The sequence below is a fragment of the Hetaerina americana genome, unplaced genomic scaffold (genome assembly GCF_022747635.1).
Source record: "Hetaerina americana unplaced genomic scaffold, ioHetAmer1.1.p SCAF_6, whole genome shotgun sequence".
Lineage (NCBI taxonomy): Eukaryota > Metazoa > Arthropoda > Insecta > Odonata > Calopterygidae > Hetaerina > Hetaerina americana.
In genome coordinates this window covers 56,378,325-56,400,826 of record NW_027287205.1, presented here as the reverse complement: position 1 = coordinate 56,400,826, position 22,502 = coordinate 56,378,325, and the positions used below count along the sequence as shown (strand labels likewise).

The following is a 22,502-nucleotide window of genomic DNA, read 5'->3' as shown; positions in this document are numbered from 1 at the left end:
CCTGGTTATTCAACATACCAAGAAATATGTTAGACACTGGTAGTTCTAGTACTTCAAAAGCAAAGGCTATGTCCAAATATAGAAAAATATTTTAAACACCCTGAATATCTGCCTGGAATTCCCTTAGCGCTGACCATATTTTCCCTTACGAAAATTTTTAACAAGTATATCTATGGTACAACCAGTAGCTTTTAGTTAGTTGGGCGTTTCAGGTTTGCGTGGAGAGTCTGAATGAGCAGCGCTAGGCATGGGACAAACAGTGGGGTGGAAATCTTTTCCTCTCAAAATTTGAGGTGATAATGATAAGGGAGACAGAAGAGCTGGAAGCAGGGTGAACATAAAAGGGGCATTTATTTAGTCAGTTAGATTAGCAGGCTTGCATATGATCAAATTTTTGTTATATACTCAACCAATTGCTTAAGGACAATGGTGATTCATTAAGAAATCAATTAGAATGGTGTGGCATCAGTATCAATGCAAACGAAAAAAAGGTTGTGAGGTTTTTGAGAAAGAAAAAAGTTAAGTTGAACGTTAAAATAGGAGGGCAAAAACTAGAACGGGTGGATAACTTTCTGTATCTTGGAAGTGCCTTGGATCAAGATGGTCACAATGGCTCGGAGACTTAGCCAATGATATCAGGTGATTCTGGGTCGATTGGAGGCTTTTAGGATGTGGCTGAGGAGAAGGAAGGAAATGTTTTAATGGATGGGAAGAAAAAAATAATGAAGAGGTACCAGGCATGGTGGGGGAAGAGAGAGGATTGTAAGGAGAAACCGAAAAGGAAGAAGGTTAAAAAATATTTAGATTTGCGATGGAATGTTGAGAACCACGAGTGTGATAGAGGGGAGAAAGCTAAGCAGACGAGGTGGAGGGAGGAAACGAATTGGCATATTGGATGGAATTAAGGGAGGTAACACGTCTGCGGTATTGAAGAACTGTTTATTTTTGTGTTAGAGTTTCATGTCGTGTTCATAACTTAAAGCTAAGACGTTTATTATCGTGAATGTGGATTTGTGTCCATTCAAAACCTTCCTTAAGCTGTAAACTACCAATTAATAATACTTTAAGCCACTTCAAATAAGCATGAATTCATGCCAAGCCAATATTGTGAGGAGGGTTATCTTTACCCGGGGTCTTCATATGCTAAGAGTATTTAAAATATGGAATAATGCATAAAAAAAATATGAAAGGAACACAATGAAAATGCTGACGCGATTTTATCACGCAAGAGTCTGGAAATGCTAAACCATTATATTAATGTTTGATAAAATAAGATATTTCGAATAATGCGGTCTTCATTTTATGTATGGGGACTATTATTTTATCATGCGCTTTACAGGGGGACATTGAAAGTGTCAGAGCAGAAGATAATGCGTGAAACAATTCATTAACGTTACATAGGTGACATCTGCATGCATAGGGCGGTATGGAATAAATATTATCCAGTGTAATTTGTCTCTCTTAATCTAAAAACATGATCCAATTATTGAAATGTGGAATAAAAAGAATTCATAAGAACTAATGATTAAGTTGACCGCCAATTTTACAACGGCTAAATATTTTAAAACCTATTTTAAGTTTCCCTAAATACCGTTTGCATTGAGTTTATGCCGATTGAAACAAATAAGAATGCAAGGAATTTTTTTAGGGGTTTGGTGTTTCTTCACTTTTTATATCTCGAAACATTTGAGTGCATTCATAATTTATTTGGAGATACATCATCCCAAGCTGCAGATAAAATGAGGACTTTTGATAGTGATTTTCTGATCCTAAACTCTGTGGAAATTATCTGAGGATATCCGGGGGTAAACAAATGTATGAATTCTTAATTAGAAATGACGATAATTATACTTCATTAAGTCGAGAAAATTGGAATCTTGGATAATAATAACTGCAATATTGAAGCTCAGTGGTATTCCTTAACATTCGAAATAGATAATCACCTGCAGGAGTAAAATACAATTTATGAAAAGAAAAACTGTATTGTCGGATATTTTCAATATTTACACTCAAGCAAATAAAATTCAATTGATTAGTAATGCAATTGATGTAAAAGATTCAATCATTTTTTTTATTTGGCATAGTGCTGATTATTTTCACCGAATTGTTATTTGCAGATACCTTGCATTACCTTGGGATATTTGCTAGCTCTCCTGAATGAATAAGATGTTCTGTAGTGTTGCCTTAGTTTAGTTTAGGGCCAACCATACCCATTGATTTCATAAATAATATTATTTTTTTAAATTAAGTAATCTACCGGTTAAGGTAGGTTTTGGATGGACAGAACTACCAAATAAATATTTTTTTTCTTCTAACCAAACACAACCCAACATCGTACCCCACAGGTCCCTCTTTATCTCTGGGTACTTTCTTCATCCCATCCGACATACTCGTACCTATCCTATTCCTACCCTTTCCTCGTTTGCCTAATATCCTCCCCTCTATTACATTCCTCAACATCCTATTGCCGATCGATATACTTTTCATCCATTTTTCTTGCCTCCTTATGATTTCTCCCAACAATCCCTTCTCTTCGTCCACCATAACTAGCACTTCCTCATTTGTTTTTATTTCAGTCCATTTCACCTTCTCCATCCTTCTCCACACCCACATTTCAAAAGCCTCCAATCTTGCTGCTTCAGTGACCATGTTTCCGCGCCTTACATAACTACGCTTTGTATCCTGTACGCTCCATGTGAAAGTTTTGACAAGCCTTTTCTTAACATCCTTACTCTACGTCCCTATCATCAACTCCCTCCTCCTTGTGAAAGCCACTTTGCCTAGTGCAATACTTCTAACTTCTTTGGCCGATTTGGACCAAAACACTTCCGAGATAAGTGAACTGTTCCACCTGCTCTAGTTTTTGCCCTCCTACTTTATTGTTTAGCTTAGACTTTCTCTTTCTGGAAATTCGCAAAACATTTGTTTTAACTCTATTGATTCTCATCCCATATCTATCGCACTGAATTTCCAATTCACTCTGTAATGCTTGAAACCCCTTGTCTGAGTGGCAAACTAGAGCTTGGTCATCGGTCATGATTTTGCGAATTCCCCTCCGACTTTCATACCTATCTCTAGTTCTACTTATGCTCCCTATGCTATAATTTCCTGTACAAACAGGTGTACAATGAACAGCACCGGTGATAATGGACAACCCTGTGTTCACCTCTTCCTATTTTTGGACTTTCCGTTCCCCACTCGCACCTTTGTAGTCTGAGATAAGAATAGATTGCGGATTAGCCTCCTGTCTCTGCAATTAACCTGTATTCCTATTTTCTGCAATATACTCATTAGTTTCTCTCAATTCACTCTATTAAACGCCTTTTCGAAATCTGCGTAAGAAGCTAATACGCCCTGATGGTATCCTATATATGAGTGTATGGATCTTAATTGTACCTCCGGGTGGTTTAAACATTTAAAATAAATAATAATGTCTGATTCCCTTCTGTCTATTTCTTTCTGAAAATGGTAATGGAGTATCTATGTTAAAAAAAATATGCTAACATTTTTAACTTTCTTATGAAAATTGGATAAACGCTTTTTTCGTGAAAGAGGCAATTTTATTCGTTTATTCATGAATTCATATTATTTTCAATTCCAATGATAGCATAAAATAAAAATGAACTGTTTGATATGATGTAATATATTTGTTGTCAGACATAACATTTTGGTGAATATTTCACTTGAGTGTATAACTCTTGGTGAATAGGAAAACGAAAGCGGCATTAAATAACGACATTACTGCAGAGAGAACCAATGACAATTTGGAACAACTCAAAACAGATACTTAAAGGTACATAGTCCTTAGCAGGCTTGACTATATTCGCAAACCACTCATCTTTTGTGTAAATGCTACATACATTACATAGTAAGATTGTAAAAGATTTTTAATTTGGAATTTCTGATTTTCACCATTGGGACACCTATTGATAGGCAAGACGGAAAGTAAAGTAGAGGGACGCGCTCCGCGACAAAACAACATCCACATCTGATTTAATGATAAATGAATAAATAGACTATTGTCCAGCTGGTACAAATATTTTACGATATATTTTAATATTCAAGAGAATTTATTGGTTTTACAGATGTTTCCAAATTCAAGGGCATTCCCAGTTTTTCCAGGCGCATGAAAATCCTATTCTGGACTACCTGCAGTTACAGTTTAGAAAAAATATTTATCCTTCTAGTTATTTTAAGCCTGATAAAATAACCTTCAATACCGACCAGATTAGAGCTTCAACACCTTCAATAAGATTAAAATATCATCTGAGGTTTGGGCTTTGAGCTAACACTCAATTATGTCTATTTATGAAGCATACGATGTAAACCGCAGAACTTATGTACCTATAAGAAAGGCCCATTAAATGGCAAGGCGCGAATAGACATAGTCTTTATATTCGTAAGACAAGCAAATATGTGGGGATGGGTTAAGTTATATAGAATATCTATATAGAATGTTATTTGATTGATCGATTACGCAACATCGTGCTGAATTATATATTAGAAGTGTTTCCAGTGCCTATTTATAGTTAAAACTATGTTGAATTCAGAAGTCATTAAACGAAAACTGAATGAAATAAATATGAAGTGCTCACGAGGGCTTAAATTATTTTGATATGAACAATCCCAGAAAATACCATTCTTAGATTATGCGCCTGATAGAATTCTATTAGTAAATGTAAAAACTGAAGAAATGAACTTTATCTTTGTTCAGGCCCACATACATGCCAATAAGCGGTAACCATAAGGAGGTAAAATAATTGCCCGTATTCCTGGAAGAAACATTTGATGGTAAAAGGGAATTGGAATGCGACGCTAGGCGAAGTAGATGATGCTACATCGGGCCCAACAGTTTAGAGGAAAGGAATCATCAAGATTATAATATATGTAGAGCTTGGTTTGGTGCGTTGCGGAAGCATGGTCATTGAAGCTGAATGATAGGCAGAGATTGGAGTCTTTAGAGATGTGGGAGTGGAGGTTATGCTGGTGATTTGCACATAAAGGGAAACATAATAAGTGGTAGGTATGGTGCTAAAAGAGAGGGAATTGTTAGGAGAAATCCAAAGAAATCATGAAAAATGAATGCAAAGCATTTTAATAATGTTGGAGACTGTGACATGTGAGAGAGGAAGGCGTGAGATGAAGGGGTAGAAATACACATAGAATGCGCACGGGAGGAATGAAGGAAGGAAATAAGCGGAATTGATGAGGAGCTTATTGTAGTGTCGGGTGTGTTCCGTGGGGGGGCAAGGATATCGTTGTAGAGGCTGCCGTCTAAAACCTACATTAACCGGTATAGTGCAAATAGTTGAAAATTGAATTAAATTTATGTGGAAGTTCATACCTCGTTATCCGATGAAAGTTAAAAATGTTCATTATTGAACAGAATTTTCGGAAACATTTAAACTTCCTCCTCGGTCAATTCTTCGTCTCGAGAACGAAGACAACGAAACGAACATTCTAGAAATCATTGAATTACCCCAAGAATAATGAAAAACGATGTAACAGAAATATTGCCCCGAAACATTTTATTTCTACTCCATTAGCTGTGGTTCACGGAGATTAAATACAATATAGTTAAAAATGTTTATAATTTTCTTGTTTTCCAATAATAATTTTTGAAATGCAAGACCAAGCTAAATTTTTATGAAATATGCATGTGAACATGCATATATGTGAAGCAAACCGTAGGAAAGAAATTCATACATATATAGCGTAGTGTTTTAAGGAAGTGAAAGCTGGTCGTTGAGGTAAAAAGGATGCGTAGATTGGAGAATTTTGAGCTTTGGTTGTGGCGGGGAATGGAAAAAATAAGGTGCATATTTGGGAAGGCAAACGAAGTGGTTTTAAATAGGGTGGACGAAGTGAGGAAGGTGGTGAAGGAAATCGGAAAAGGCAGAATATGTGGATGGAGGAAATATTGAAACTTAGTGGTATGCTTAAGGCCATGATAGAAATGAAAGTGCCGAAAAAGCGGTGTAGACGAAGGGAGAGAATGTTCTTTTGATGAGGGAGGCAGAGGATAGGAAGAAATGAAGAAAAAATAGGAACTGCTCGCGATGCCTGGGTATTAATTGCCGTAAACGGACGTCTAAAACCAATTATTAAAGTAAAAAAATCTCTTGATTGATTAATCCATGTGAAGGAAGGTCATCGCAATGCTATTAGAGACGGAATCCGTTTCGAGGACTTCATATTGTCCGTGACCCACCTCTACTTTTTCAATATTACCTAGGGCAAGCAGGGAAAGCATGGCAACTTGCATATGTTTAATTAAAAGTGGTTAATCGCTCAAGCTGGTACTGAAATAGTTAAATTGCCTAAATGAAAATATTTTCTTCCACTTACCGTCACGTTGTGGGCTATGAGGCCTCGACTGTGATCCCTGTCCCCGGGCCACAGAAGGAGGGGCCCCCTGTGGTGATGGATGGGCGGAGGCAGGAGGAGGTGCATGCGGTCGTCGTCCGACACCCGCACCCCGCCGGACCCCCCCATCATTCCATCTTCTTCCCCCGCGTCTTCCTGGCGGAGAGGCTGAAGCCTTGCGGGGGGTGGCGGAGGCTGGAACATCCACAGGGCGGCCGAATGGGGTGGGTGGGCGCAGAATTCAACGGAGAAAGACAGCCTTCGCGTGCCTTTGGCTGCTTTTATGGTTCTATTGGCAGGGTAAACCACCGGACGACCTGTGCAGAGGGGCAGGAGGGGATTCGGAAGAGAAAAATTCATAAATGAAAAAGGATATACGTCGCTACTTTCGTCTTCCACTCCACACTTACATATGCATATAATCACACAAACGCACATCACATAGCCGTATACAATATTATGTATGAGATGGATCCTAGATCAAAAATGACTAGTATTGAGCAAATAATCGATCAAGGAAAGAGTTATGGAGTTTGGTGGTAATACCTATAAAATTGAATTAATTTGAAAGGTGAAAAAATAATATTATTTTATCAAGGAGTATTTTTAAAAACTGAAAAATACTTAATGTAAATAGTAATAAAATACGACCCTGTAACAGCAAATTTAAATTTGTAATGGTTTTCAATTACGAGTTCAAATTTGAACGCCAAAAATAATATCCCATAGGATATATAATTACGAAAAGAGTACTAATACTAGGTAATATGTACTCAAGAAGCACTGTGATTAAAATATTCTGCATTATCAATTAAGGGTGTTTGTAATTAAGAAAGTGGTGGCATAAGGGTGAGAGATAAGGACACCATATTAATGAAAGATTGGAGTATCGATAGTAATTCTTGCAAGTTAAACCTAAGCAAGAATGTTGGGTTAAATAAGTAAATGGGGAAAATGAGAAGAGAACGAGGAGCAGGAGAAATCCAAATTAAAGATAACAAAAAGAAAAACTAGAACACTTTAAAATAAGGTAGAATTTATTACGGTCATATGATACCGGTAGTGGAAGCAAATTAGATAGGAGAAATAAAATTTCAAAGACATAGACCCAAAAGGAAACTCAAGAAAGATAAGATTTCAAAAATAAAAGATTCATTCTAAATAGGGTGGAGGCAGTAGGAGAGAAAAAGATGATCAACAAAACTTTTGAGTTGTTCAAATCCGATAAGGGTTCGCCTTCGAATGTTTTGGCATACAGTTTCACTTTCCCTTGCTGTCAAAGTCGTGCTGATCACTGTAACGTAAAGATACTCTCTCTACTATAACGTATATAATATAGAGAAATGTGTGTGTATGTGTATATATATATATATATATATATATATATATATATATATATATATATGTTCACCCAAGCACTCACGTATGAAAAAGAAGTGCGTGTGTATGTAAATAAACAATATAAACGTAAACACAAACATACCAAGCATATGTATGTACGCCACACCCATCTTCGCATGAGGGATACAACAAGCACCCGAAAGCGTGGGTAGGTAGACATAAATGTGAAGAATATGCATGCAGGCGGTGCGCCAAAAAGGGGGTGGATAGTCAATATAATCCTCTACCTTTTCCCTAAGGTGGGTCTTACATCACGAGAGGATGAAATTGATGCGGATGTTACGGGATCTCTTTCAGGGATATGGGACTAGGTTTTTTTTTCCAAGGGTGGTTTTTACGAGGTTCCCTTTACCCTATCCCTTCGGAAAGGTGCAAAAAACTATAAATATTTTTCTCTGTGCGTGGGACCAAAAGGTGGGCTTCTTTAAGAAAGTGAATTTTACAACATTGTACGCAAAGGATAGCTCCCAATTTCGCTCAATGGAATAAGATGTATGATTAGGGTGAGGAAATTTTAAAAATAGACAACATCATCTCGATGATCCAAAACAAAGCTTTTCAGTAAAATGAATAAGCGGAATAAGTAAAAATCGTGATGAAACTACGTTTTTTTATTTAAAGTTGAAAGTGAGGTAACAGTTTTAATCCTTAATATTAAGAAACATTTTTTGAATTTTCGCAGAACGTATCCATTTATTCATTGAATGTAAAAATAGACGAATCATCATGATTCAAATCAAAGAGCGTTTGAGCTGGAATTTTGTGAAAATATTTTAAATTCTCTATGATTAAATTCATTTTCAAATTATATACAGTGGCTTTTATTTGATTTTTTCGGTAAATATGTCTGTAGCTAGGTAAATGACTCGGGAATTTAACCCATAGATGAACTAGAAACTAAAAATTCCAATCATCATGAAAATTCAGTATTTCCTGTTATGCGTGATGGTGAAACATTACTTTTTCGGGGACTTCAGAAAGTTTTCTCCTGAGCATTGTTGCATAAATTTAAATTTTTAAACTTCCCGAAGGCATTTAAAACTCCGATGTGCATTTGCATTCACATAAAAAATGAATAAACAGGCAATTCAAACGCATGACATGAAGTATGACAAGCACAAATATATAAACTGAGGCAGGAGTAAAATACAAACACGAGACGCGAAAATTAATCGCTTGAAAAGAAGAATAAGGGTTTGAAAAACGAAATAGCTGACATTGTTTTTCAATAACAATCCACACATTTAAATGCACATATATTAAATATACTTCAGGACAACCATGGAGTGATCACCACTGTTATGTTTGCAAACGATTCCCGTTGCTTCTCATTCCTGTTGTTTGCTGAATCGTCAATCTTGTTGGTTTTGTTTCCGGTTCAGGAATTTTGCACGGGATACGCGTTGAATATCTGTGACTGATTTCGATTCTCCTTGTTTGCTCACTCTGGGTGACTTTACTCAAGCTACTTTTTATTTTATCCCTACTACTCCAATCACGATATTTCTGAATCTCTTTGCAGAGAATAGCAATGGTTCTCTTTGGTTTCACTTAGCCTGCCTTAGTTGTGTTCCCTTGAGTAATGACAAATACGCTTTCCTTAAGAGAAACGCATGAATCGCATTTAAATTTGATTGCCAATCTTGAAGGCGAAATAAGAGAAACGAGCTATAATCAATATTACATAAGTTTAAAAAAAATCTCCCCATAAGTTGAAATGTAAAGAGCTTTACTAATTTGTACAATGTTATCTGCTGAAAATTGTAATAAAATAAATTGAATACTTGTGAATACAGCATGAGATATCACATAAGGTAAAAACTATTTGATTGTGGTGATTTATTCCTATAGTTTTACATCTCTGAATCAACATTCGTTTATTCACACATGATTAAACTTAATTTAATCGTATAAAATGTTAATTAGGGTTATTTATATTAATCTGTGAACTGGATCAGAATAATGTTGAATAGTGTTGAATTAAGGGCTGGCTAAATATAAATAGTTGCAGAGTTTGTTAATTATATTATAACTCGACAAAACTGAAGAGATTTCATATTCATATTTGAATGCGTTTTATCCTGCTGAATATGATAACGTATTATCTCTTGTACTATTTCGTATACAGTCGTATTGTTGTTAGCAACCATCGTAGGTCTTTGTAAAATGTAAATTAAATCGATCACCACAAAGAAAATTGGCTTGAAAAATATTTACTTAATATTTCACTTTCCAGAGTTGCTTCTTTTGAGTTTTAAAATACCTTTGCTCTTCAATTTAATTTTTCAGAATTAGGTAGTTAAAGGCCTAAAAATGGCACTTTGTACCCTTTCTTTGGTAATTATTTGGCTTTAAATCTCTCAAGTAGTTTTAGTAAATAGATACAAATGTGACCAATCACTTTAAGTACAGAATTCTTTATGATAACATGATTGATAAACCTAATAGCTGAAACTATTCCTCCCATTATTCATTAACCCTTGAAGGAATTTCAATCAATATTCCCATTTCAAGCTCATGGTAACGATCTGAGTTTCAATGCTCGTTCTTTTTCGTGTTCTTTCCAATGGAACTATGCCTTTCCAGCTAATTGCTCGGAACTGATTAAAAAAATACGCGTACTCTACCGTCTACACGTAAGAGAGATACCTTCCAATCTTTAGCGCTGTATCTCCAGCTTTTATACTTTTGGCAAAGACAACACACGCGTTGTTGATGATCACAGTCTCAAACGAGTCGTAATCCGTGGAGCTATAAAAAATGGGAGACAAAGGGAAGGCTTTTATTTTACACTCTGAATCAGCGTTTGTCCTCCTCTTACTTTTTGAAATCTCTCATTACAAAGGATAATATTGGCTAATGCACCTACTTGATATCTCCATAGTTATCAATCAAGATAAAATGGGGGAAAAAAGCGTATAAAAATTATCATTCTGGTCTAAATATCATGATAGTCATCATTAAAACGTTTTGAATACTCGTTGAATAGCAATACGCATATTTGCAATCCGATACAAATACATATTTGATGGTTGCTATGCAAACGCGTCTTTTGTAAATGAAAATAGCGAAGATTTAGTACGAGTATGTTCCGTTTAGTCTCTTGTCAGCATAGCCCATCTTTCCTGGTGGAGTGAATTTTTTAGTTACAAAATGAGCCCTTTACGTAAAAAGAAATCTGAAGTTATCTCAGTAAAGACTGGTTAAACGCCAGGATTGTTTTCCACATTGACAATTAAACCTCCCATATTAGGCAAAATAGAAAATTAGGGTGGTATTCATTGAATAAGGATTAATGTACGAGTATACAAAACAGAGTGATGAGGGTTTAGAATGAGAGGAATAACAGGAACAGGAGTACGATTAACTGATATTGGTAGCGTTATGGACCAATGTGGTAAAATTAGTCGGATCGTATGAGTAAGAACTGCGTAAGGAGAAGAAGCATTCACAAGGAGGAGGGAACTTGATAGGGGTAGGGTTAAGTAAGTATGCTAAGAAAATATTAGGGGAAATTTTTATTTGGAGCTTAGCTTTGTAAGGCGTGGAAATTCAGTCATATAAGAAAGATATTAGAGGTTGATTGAAGTATTTTAAGATTTGGTTATGAAGAAATATATGAAAGGTTAAATGGATGGGAGTGGAAAAAACGAGGTAAAATGCATGGTAAACAGAGAAAGGATGTTTGGAAGAAATCCAAAGGATACTGGAAAAGTGGATGCATAGCAATCAAATTGGGATGAAATGTGAAAAAAATGAAAAGATAGTGATAAAGGGGTGAACGATAGGTAAGCGGTATGGGAATGGAAATGATGCTGACGGAATGAAGGGAGGAAGAACATACACAAAATTGAAGAGGGCCTTTTGTAGTGGCGAAAGTCAGGTGGTTTCGTTACGAGAGGAAGCAAATGCGCCGTTCAATAGACTGCGTCCATCCATGCGAAATTGAAGAACACTTTAAAGCAGCTTGGGGTGTCAGGCTGTCTTTTTTAGGCGAGATTAAGAAACGATACCGATTTATGTCCGTGATTGTCTGTCATAAACATACCTTAAACGATGTAACCATTAATATTATGGCAATGAGAGACCAGATGCAATGTTGGTCCTCGATATGCCATTCATTAAAGGTAAAAAATAAACTCTTTAGAAAAATTGGATAATATTTTCCTTTCTTGAGAAAAGGAGCCATATTTCACAAATTATCTGCTAGCTGATACAGGCCCTTTCAAATATTTAACAACCTTTTCTCTATTTGAGCATCTACCGCTAAGCAACTGGAGCTGAAAAGCACACAAAGTTTGAACCCCGCAACTCGGCCGGCCCCGGTAGTGGCGGGGTTACGTCCTCATCTGCCAACCCAGAGGTCGCGGGTTTGATACCCGCCAAGGTTGTTTTTACCTCCACCTAGGGCTTGGGTGTATGTAATTGTCAAATTGTTATATGATTCTTCAAAGTTAAATGTAAAGGTCGAGGTGCTGTTTTCGGAATGATGCAAAATAAATAAATAGACTCATATTTTAACATACTTTTTCCTCACCAGTAAGTAAATGGTTGCCACCGATAGACGGTAGACTCAATACTATAAGAGCAATCAGGATGGTGCTAGTTAGTGAGTTGGTATCCCAGCCTGAAGACCCGGTCTCCAATTCCGGGGATGGCAGTTTATTATTCAGTGGTATTCCTTTCCGTATTGAGGTGTTTATGGAGGGCACTTCATTTGAGTTCCACTAGGCGCCTATCATCACAGTAGGTCAATGCCAGGTTTCCCTTCACCCTTCCTCTATTCCCTGAGCATCCTTCTCCTACCAAGTTACCAACGTATCCAAAATGGAGCAAATTAACTTAGCTGGCAAACGCGATGATTTAGATTGTGCGGTGTCTAGCGTGCTGGGCTCCCACTCAGAGGGCCCACGTTCGAAACCTGGAGACGGTAGATATTTTCAGTGATATTCTGATCCCTACTCGAGGTGCTGGAGGCTGAGAACACTTTAGTACGCCGTCAATCGGATGGGACGCTAAACGAAAACCTTGGGGCCGGCTGTTGCCGGCGCTGGGTTCTCTCGACTCTTGTTCATTTCCCATCCATCCCTAATGGCGCAAGTGACCTCAGCTGTAGGTCGTTCACTCTAAAACTACCACTACTATTGGCGGACGCCTTTTATTTATATTAGCTAAGCACAATGGTAATACACCCAATTAGATTCACTATTGTTCCATAGATGTACTTACCGATGACTTTCTGACCAATACCAACGTATTGACCCCTATTAACTATTCGCCATTAATTTTATAGGGAATTCAGACTGTATCTCTTCTTTGATATCCCGAGGCCCTTAGATATTCTTTAATTGTTTCCCTATATCATGCCACGTATATTGTGATATTATATCAGAAATAATTTGTGAATTTCTCCAAAAGTTAATGCGGTACGGCAAAATTAATTATATATACGAGGATGACATATTCAGGCCGGTTATTGAATTTATTATTTGACCACTGCCGAAAAAAATGTTACGTCCAAGAAACATTAGAGGCTATGAAATACAATCCAGTATGAAGAGGGAATATAGTTTAAACTCATATAACAGTAGAGATAATACAAAGGATTTTCCTAAATACAAAGTAATAATATAAAAATAACATTTAATTTTCTGAAATTAAAGTTAATATTTTGTTAGTATAATTATTTACATTGTAAGGACTCGTCAGAGCATAGCATCTGCTCAATACAGAGAGAAAAGAAACTCTGACCTGCAATTACCTTCACTTCTACATTTATAACAGATGTAGTTTGGTGTTTTTAAGTATAATATGTGAAAATACACCAGAAAAATAGAAATCTAATAAAGTTGAATTATCATAATAGGAGGGGAAATATCATAGATAATGCCAAATTCCATAGCTAACAATTTTGGGTGACTATTTTGTAGCAATAATTTTTATAACTTGAAACCCATGGTAAAACTACAACGTGTGCTACATTCAGTAAAATACTTTGAATGATAGCTCCGGAATGTTTCGAGATCGAGATTTAATCTCGAGAAAAGGCTTTGCAAACCTACTAATGACAAAAGTATATTCTAGTTTTGATTCCACCTAGCGAAAAAATAGAGCGAAGAGGGTGAATTATCATTAATGATAGTCTATCGGGTAAGGTAGGTTTTGGTTGGACATACATAACCATTATTACATTTCTAAGCCCCATTTAGTCCATTTCTACTGTCTAACAGTCTCCCTATTATCACTGCTTTGTGAAAGTAAATGTGTACTGAAATCACAAGCTGATTGCATTTACCAAGCATTTTTAAATCTTAGACGTAACATGTTTGTGAAAATCTGGAAGCTCCTCCGTTTAAATTGTATTAGCATTTAACTAGCATGTGAATATAGGTTCCACAGGAATGAAAGGTAATTAAAATGAGTTTCCCAATGCGACACATTCTTGATTCCTGCTGGGAGACAATAAACACGAATTTCTCACTAATTGATTTCTGTGAAATAGAGTTTACTGTATCCAGACAAAACATTTTCTCATTTTTCAACGTGTTTTTTTTACATCGCCATTAGAATTAACTCTGAGCAAATTCCTTATTCTGGCCATTCAGCATTTTTTATAGATTAAACCTGTACAGATGCCACCTAATAGCACATGCAACGCAGTTACGGTGGCCTGGCAATCACGTCGCCTACCTTTGTTCCATGCTCCGCCTACTACTGCTTTCGGCTTCCAATTATCATTCCAGGATTCTCTTGAGGTACGGAGTTCAAGCGCATGGCTTGGAAGAGGTTTAGCCGAACGGAGGAAGGTTTCACTTAGAAGGGAAACTATGACGGAGTCGCTTTCCTGGGTAACAAACACAATTGCATTTCAGGCACAAGAATTGAGTGAATGGGGAAAGATGGGTTTGAGGAAGAGGAGGAAGCGGGTCTGAAGAAGGGAGGGAGACGTACGAAAGGAAACATTTGGTTTGCAAATTTGGGTGTTCGTAGGAATTGATGTTCCGCCGCTCCGATCCTTCACATTGGGGAAGTATGTTGCAATTGCGTTAGCGCCTGCTCGAAAATGACTCCGTAACCATATTCAGTCGTCTTATCGGTCCAGCTTCCCTTTATCTGCGTTAGACTGGAGCTCTCCCCACTTACTCATTCTGCCAATCAGCAGAACATCGAAATCAGCTTTTGATTACGAACAAAGTTCTCTTTGGCCAGCATGAATCGTTCAAAAAATTAAAAATTTCAGGGATTAATCATATACCATGAAAAAGAAAAGCACTGGCATCATTAATTACGTCATCGTTCCGGGATTGGAACGAAGAAAGAAAATACAATTTCGAGTATCCATTTTTCTAGTTCTTTTAAATGCAAGTAATAACTTAAATTTACCGTTCGACCAACAACATTGATGATAACCGAAATAACTTCATTAATTTGGCATTTAAATTGCTGTTGAATATTCTGTTTTAATGTTCTACTCGCGACTAAAGCTGTTTTTTGGTATGTCGCGAGAAGGAAGACGTTCAATTTTTGTGTTTTAACTCATGGGGATTTTATCAAATTTGTCCCACTGATTGACCCTAATTAACCAATTATAAGTAATATGAAAGAACAGAATATAACGAATATACTTGACAGACTATCGATCAAAACATCAGTAAAGACTAAAACTTAAAAAAGGAAAAGTATATGGCCTTTGTATTTCATGTAATTAACACCAAATAGCTCATGGAAAATGTAATTAAATATGTAAACCATAAGAGTAGTTTTATTTGAACTAATAATGCTTAAATAATGTGTTTCACAAATATTATTATACATTTTTGCCATAACCTTTTACAGATTCTGTTCATCTCCATGAAAAACAACAAAACTTTTAACTTCTTTCAGTACTTTTCAAAGACTATTTAACCCTCTCGAGTAACATTTAATTGTTAGTTTTACGTTTTCCGCATCACTTATTAATATAGTGGGTCACGGTAGTCCAGGGGGTAGAGTGTTGGATTGCTGACCAGAGGGGCACCGGTTCGATTTTCGGGCAAGGCACTCTGGGCACCTGCAGCTCCACCCAAGCTATGTGATTTTTCGGGTACCAGATCTTCCTGGGAAACCATAACCGGCACAAGGAAAGGAACTGGCCCCCTTACCCTGATGTGCGAATTTCACACGCCGTATAGGGCTTAGTACTGGGTGAACTCTACCATCACCTACCAAACCGACCTTCGGGTTGATTACTGTGTTTATGGTTTTTTAAATATAATTATAGTACTTTAAAACATCCGGTAGTAAACAGTGGAAGAGCTGCAAGGCAGTCACCTGTATTAATATACAATTACTATTCTCCAGAAAAGAAACATTAGTTGAAGGAAAAGTTTTGTTAGTTTATAAAAAACAATTTCAGTAGATGCTCGAAAAGCATCATATATCTTTGCCAAATGTTTGATTAACATTGATATGGAATTTATAAAGAGACCTTTTGCGAGTTAAATAACTCAAAGACATTCGAGTCGAAAGTAAAAAGCTTTTTGTATTACTGAAAAAAATAATAATAGAGATCATGGCGATGCTATGAAGTTTCCTTTTTAATTTGCACAACACTTAAAATAGGCGATACAAATATAAGGCAATGGAAGAATAACATTTAAATTACTTAAATGGGCAATGCCTTAGTTTCCCATTCAAAAATGCATGGCCATTAGTTTTAAACAATATGAAGAAGACGGAACAAAGGATATAAAAAAGCCACTCTTATATCCTATTCGAGGTGAGATTTCGAAGATTGAATATAAAAAAAATTAAAAGCGCATATATTCCATGAGAAAAAATACCCACAATAAATATTCAATTTTTTTAGAAAAAATAGCATTAATAATTAACTTCAATTTGTTATTTTTTTGGGATAGGCTATTATTATTAGGTAATCTTCCGGTGAAGGTAGGTTCTGGATGGACACAACTACCCAATAAATATTTTGTCATTCCTAACAAAACACAACCCATCATCCTACTCTACAAAAAGCCCCTCTTCATCTCTTTGTACTTCTTTTCTCCCTTCATCCCGTCCAACATCCCTATCCTGTTCCTGCGCCTTCCTCGTTTACCTAACATTCTCCCCTGTATCACGGTCTTCACAATCCCAATGCCGATCGATACGCTTTTCATCCATTTTTCCTGTCACCTCATGATTTCTCCCAACAGTCCCCTCTCCTCACCCACCATACCTAGCACTTCCTCATTTGTTTTCCTTTCGGTCCACTTAACTGTCTCCATATTTCTTTCACTCATATTTCATATCAGTAGAATAGAGAGGATTAATCAATATAAGTAAAACACCTCAATTTTAAATTCTTCGTTAATAAAAATAAATATAAGAATGTAAATAGCCTGCCTATACCGGGAGGGTAGAAACATAATGGAAAGTAACAATAAAGGGAAGATCCCACGGGGGACACGAAGAGACAACTACATAGGATAAATTAAGAAGGACGCAAAGGGGGATAACTAACGGGGGCGAGGGAATTATCGCTGAATAGAAAAAAATGGAAGGCTGCAATACACAAATCTTAGAATTGAAATACTAATAACGATGATACCGGGAATGAAAGAAGACATAACTGACAAATTTGAGAAAAGGCCAGTGTGAGAAGGTTAATATTTCTTGCCTATTCGATGATATTTCCCTGTATATTTAGGCTGGAGAAATATGATTGGTAAAATAGCAGCTTATTCTACATCGATGGATCTAATAACTTTGCCATGGAAAAGAAAATAAACTACAACCCAGTTATCGTAGAACTCCGCTGCTATGACTGGCTGTTAACATGTAAAACAGTGTAAAACCATTTTCGTAGTTGTATCATAATACCTACAAATAACAATCCAGAGGTTAAAAGCTTTGTATTAACTATTCTTATTCCTATTATTTTGTCTAGTAGTATCGTATACCCCTCGATGGATGTCCGCCCCTCTGAAATATATTACTCAATGCCCAACTAATCCCCACTGTCCTTCCATCATAGACCTAACATGTCTATATTTATTCTATTGTGTAACGTATTCTAATGCTGCTGTCCTCAAAATCTTCGTAACATTCCTTGTAATTATTAAAATAGGTGCTCTTCACTGCTCTGCCTACTTTTCTTCCACTGCTGATTCAGCTGTGCAGAGATATCACCACCAGGTCTGGGTTTTATTTGATGTAAAGGGGTAAATAATGAAAGAATATATAATTTATTAAATATTTTTAGAGCGCAGAGTAAGTTCGTACGTTTTTTCCTGCCAATGGCTTGTTTTCTCACTGCATTACACTAAACAAATGATAATAAGTAAATTTTAGCACTTTTGATTATCCCCCATACCCCCTCTTAATATTATAATATATTTATTATATGCCTACAACCGCAATATTAATTAACATGGCGATGGTGGTATAAGAGTGGGAGAATATCCAAGTGGTATTTCAGTATGGCATTATACTTCGCTTTTGGTGTTTAAATTCCTCATCCGATTTAACAAATTCTTTAGATAGTTTGACATCAGTTAATCATTAAATTAATTTCAATTGATAATATTTTAAAACGAAAAATGAAAGCACTAGCGGATAAAATCAATTAATTTTTATTGTAACAATAATATAATAATTACTAAAAATTACATTTAACAAATAAAAATTGAAAAAAATAAATACGAAGACGCTAATTGAACATTTTTAGGGAAGGTGGGAAGATGTCCACTCTGTTCTATGGACAAATATAGAACGAATTTATGCTGATACTGTTCCGCAAGCATGCCATTCGGCGAATATACGAGGAGTTAGAAGTCAATAAACCACTACCGTAATTAACGGGTTAAGCTGTTATACTTAAGGTATGAATCATGACCTGCCAGAGTATATTGGGGAATCTGGAATGGGTGCATTATTTCCTTTCGGATCCTGATGATGCTAGCGCCGAACGGAAGCCAATTCCTAAGCCTGGGAAGTATGGAGGAGCCGGAGGACTGATGAAAAGAAACGCCTGCAGGCCGCAAAATTGGAATGCACGTTTTCTTTAAGTGCTTAGTTGCACGGTGGTTCGTAGGGTGAGCTTAATCATTTCCGAAGATTCCTCGAAGCTCATTCGCATAGCTAAGGAGCTGAATGACGCAATATTCGAGATCGCGAAAGGAAGGATGCAAGAGAAACAGCTGCGACGTTATGCAACATAGCGAACGACTGGAGGAAATGAAAAAAAATAGCATTCCACGTTATGAAAAAATCATCCAAACCGGATCCTGAGCAGCTGAGGCTCAAATATCTTTGAATAAAACAAATACGTACCTTCGCGCGCATGTATTAGCTACCTAACGCGCTGTAGAACATCGAGCGCGACCGTCTCATGTCTTCAAATTCTCATCCTTCACTGACTGTGACTTTGAGCTCATTACTTACTGCACGTGGGATAACGATGGTGAAGGATGATCATTTGACACACGCGTGCATTTACCATTATTTTCATTACTCAAAGGGCTTTGCTTTAGAATGTAAGTTTTCCATTATTTGACTACCAATTTGACTACCATTTTGACCTAACTTTTCAAGTTGGTATAGTTAGTTCGTTACGTGAAATTGCTAACATTTGGTGTATAAAGAGGTGCGCTCTAAGTGGCTATACTTTCAATTAACTAGTCATAGTTTATAAAAAGTCTTATTCCTGTAATGTATTTAAACAGTAGAGAATAGAATCAATAATAGCTAGAAGACATCATTCTTCATTATAATTTAAATAATATCATTACAAATGAGTAGCTTAAGGCGTGATGTGGTGGAAGTCGAAAATAATGAATAACTGATCGAAGCACTTTTCCACTTGAAAAAGTTTTTTAATTTTACGACCGTGTTTTAATGTATTACATCGTCATTATTACATTCGATTATTACATCATCACCTGATGATGTAATATATTACAAAAAATATATTAATGTATTACATCGAAACCCGATCGTAAAATAAAAAAGGTTTTTCAAGTGGAAAAGTGCTTCCATCAGTTATTCATAGCATCATTACGTTATTAAACTCCTAAACCACAGAAGTTAACAAGGAATAAGTAATTTAAAGACGGTTAACTATGGGAATGTGATATATTTAGAGATTCCAAGTACACAGTTCGTCGTGGAAAATTGCGTAAGATTTGCCGAATCTGACTATGACTCATATAATATGGATATTACTACATCATATACCATAAATAAAAGAGTATATGTATAACAAGCCGAAAGCGTCAATGAGCAATTATATTTGGAAAATAATAATTACACTTTTGCTTTGGTTTAATTTGGGTAGCACCTTAATACCGAAGAAATTTTGTGTAAACCTCTCATAGAATGTTTTGCATAGTTTTAATTTCAAAACGACAGAACCTTAATGAAATAGTGAATTGTGAAATCCAGTAAACTTTGGCCAATCGCAAAATAACTCAGTTTTCCTATTATTTCCTTTTTACCAAAATCACGCGTTCAAATATATTATTTGTTGCATATATCATTTTTGTCCTTTCAATATGATATGTTATTTACTATTACATTATAACTTGATTATATTCAAAATTCAGACATTTCTGCAGCAATTGGACTGGTAAAAATCGGTAGACCGAGAATATTATCACATTATTAGTATCTGTAAATTATAGGTGCAAATTGAAAGTTATTCAAAAACTCCAGCCAAACTTGAGTATTTCAAGGGAAAGTAGTTTAGTGATAAGTTATTAAAGTAAAGAAATGAATTAGTTGGGGTTCACAGAGAAATGTGTGAAGTTTCATACTAATTTCAGAGTTTGAATATATTTTTTAATAATTCATAAATATTTCGCTCCCTTTCAACCGCAAATTTTACTGAAATCATATGAAATTTCCATCACTAGAGTATATTATAAGGCAAAAGCTAATTATTCAATAAACATTGAAAAATTAGAGCAGAGTTTAAATAGGGGATTGGGAAATATTAAAATAATTTATCTTATATATTAAAATGATAGCTTGTTCGACAATTTCATTAAAATAGCTAAATTTTAAAATATATTTATGAATGCCAAATATTTCTAACTATAGAACCGTTAAAAACATATCGATAAGAATCAGCAGTAAAACTGTAACAGAATTTTTTGTTAAGATTGTCGTAACAATCTATTGGAAAACATCACATAATTCCGGGTCACTTTTTATCACATTTTTCTGGATAATATTTTTAAATGGTATGTTATAGTGTCGCTTTCGAGAAAAAATCGACAATAACGTCATGGCACAAATCTAAAAAAAGGCGTCCTTCTCTGCAAAACTCCCCAAAAGAATGGATAACTCTATTATACACGTATACAGACAATACTTTTTGATATTTCCAGCCTTATATGAAACGTTTTCCAGATCGTGTTTATCCAATTATTACGAGTTAATATGTAATTTATTTAAAAAGAAATATGAATCAGATATCGGAACGGTATGGATTACCTGGAGTAATGGTAGCACTTGGTCTCAGTTACGAGCCACGATTAGGCATTCTTTGACGTTTGCATTTTATGTAAACGCATGTGTTTCATGCAATTTGCCTTCAGTATGGAAGCACTTAGCAACAGATATCATTTATACCTTGTTTACCAACTTGTAGGCGTTAAAAATAACATTTGAAATTCCTTTTGCCATATCATATTAGATTATATTTAATTTTTCCCATCGTTTACCACGGCCGTCAAAAGAAAGGCAATGATGACGTTTTGATTCATTGCATCGCATTGAAATGAAGTTAGAAATTATGCTGGACACAATATGTGAGCACTTGACTGCTTTTGTTCTGTTTTCCAATGGAATTGTAATGGATGAGCCGGGCCGCTAATGTAGTTAATTCAAAACTGAATGTATGTCATCTGAGAAGCTATAATGAATACAGTTAATGCTACTTGTAGTCCTATCTAGCATATTTGATTCATATAATGGTATTTAATGGTTTGAATGGTTTCATATTATGGTAGTATCATAGCAATTGCTAAGGAGTACCACCAAGTATATTTCAATAGTTGTTACAACCATAGAGAAAAATATGGAAATAGACTAAAAACTAAAAAGAATGCTATAAATCATATAGAGCATATGAATACTTACACAGTCAAACCTGACCCACCTGCATTGACTAGTGTAAATGTCTGAACCTGTCTCATTTTTATAAAAATAATTATTGAAAAAATTTTTATGGGCTATTTTACCTAATATTTGAATTCTCACGCAGTTACATTAAAGAAACCCTGCTAGTCTAATTGTTAGTTAACATTTTGTTCTTAATGAATAATGCTTTTGTGTATTTTTGTTTGTTAATGGCAATGTTCTCAGTTAGTATCAATTATAGTCACTAAAAACATCAGTTTTGAGCAATATATAATTAAAATCAGAACGCATAAGGCTGATTATCCCCTATTCATGGCCGCATAAAATAAAAAATAACAACAAACAATGTAAGTTTATTTTTAGGTGAGATTTCCGTTCGTTCGAGATTTCGTTTCCATTCGTTTGGCAATTTTTGTTTCTGGCAAAACGGAATTCTATTTTTTTCAAGAAATAAGATCCTCTCACTCTGACCTGACTCGAATCAAATGACAAAAAAACATCAATTAGTCGGGTTGACTCTCGCACACAATCACTACGGGGACCACCATTATACGTCGGTTAATTAGCAGCTACGCTGCCTGCCTACCCTCAAGCACGCGATCAGTAACCCCTCT

The 22,502-nt window shown here is 35.8% G+C and overlaps 1 protein-coding gene across 1 annotated transcript in view; it reads right to left on the bottom strand.

Annotated features, from left to right (window-relative positions):
• Positions 1-22,502, bottom strand: part of tei (irregular chiasm C-roughest protein teiresias) — a 597,514-nt gene that overhangs the window by 142,531 nt on the left and 432,481 nt on the right. Inside the window, exon 6 of the mRNA XM_071594231.1 lies at positions 6,349-6,683. Coding sequence (XP_071450332.1) covers positions 6,349-6,683 — 335 coding nt within the window. The remainder of the gene's footprint in view (positions 1-6,348; positions 6,684-22,502) is intronic.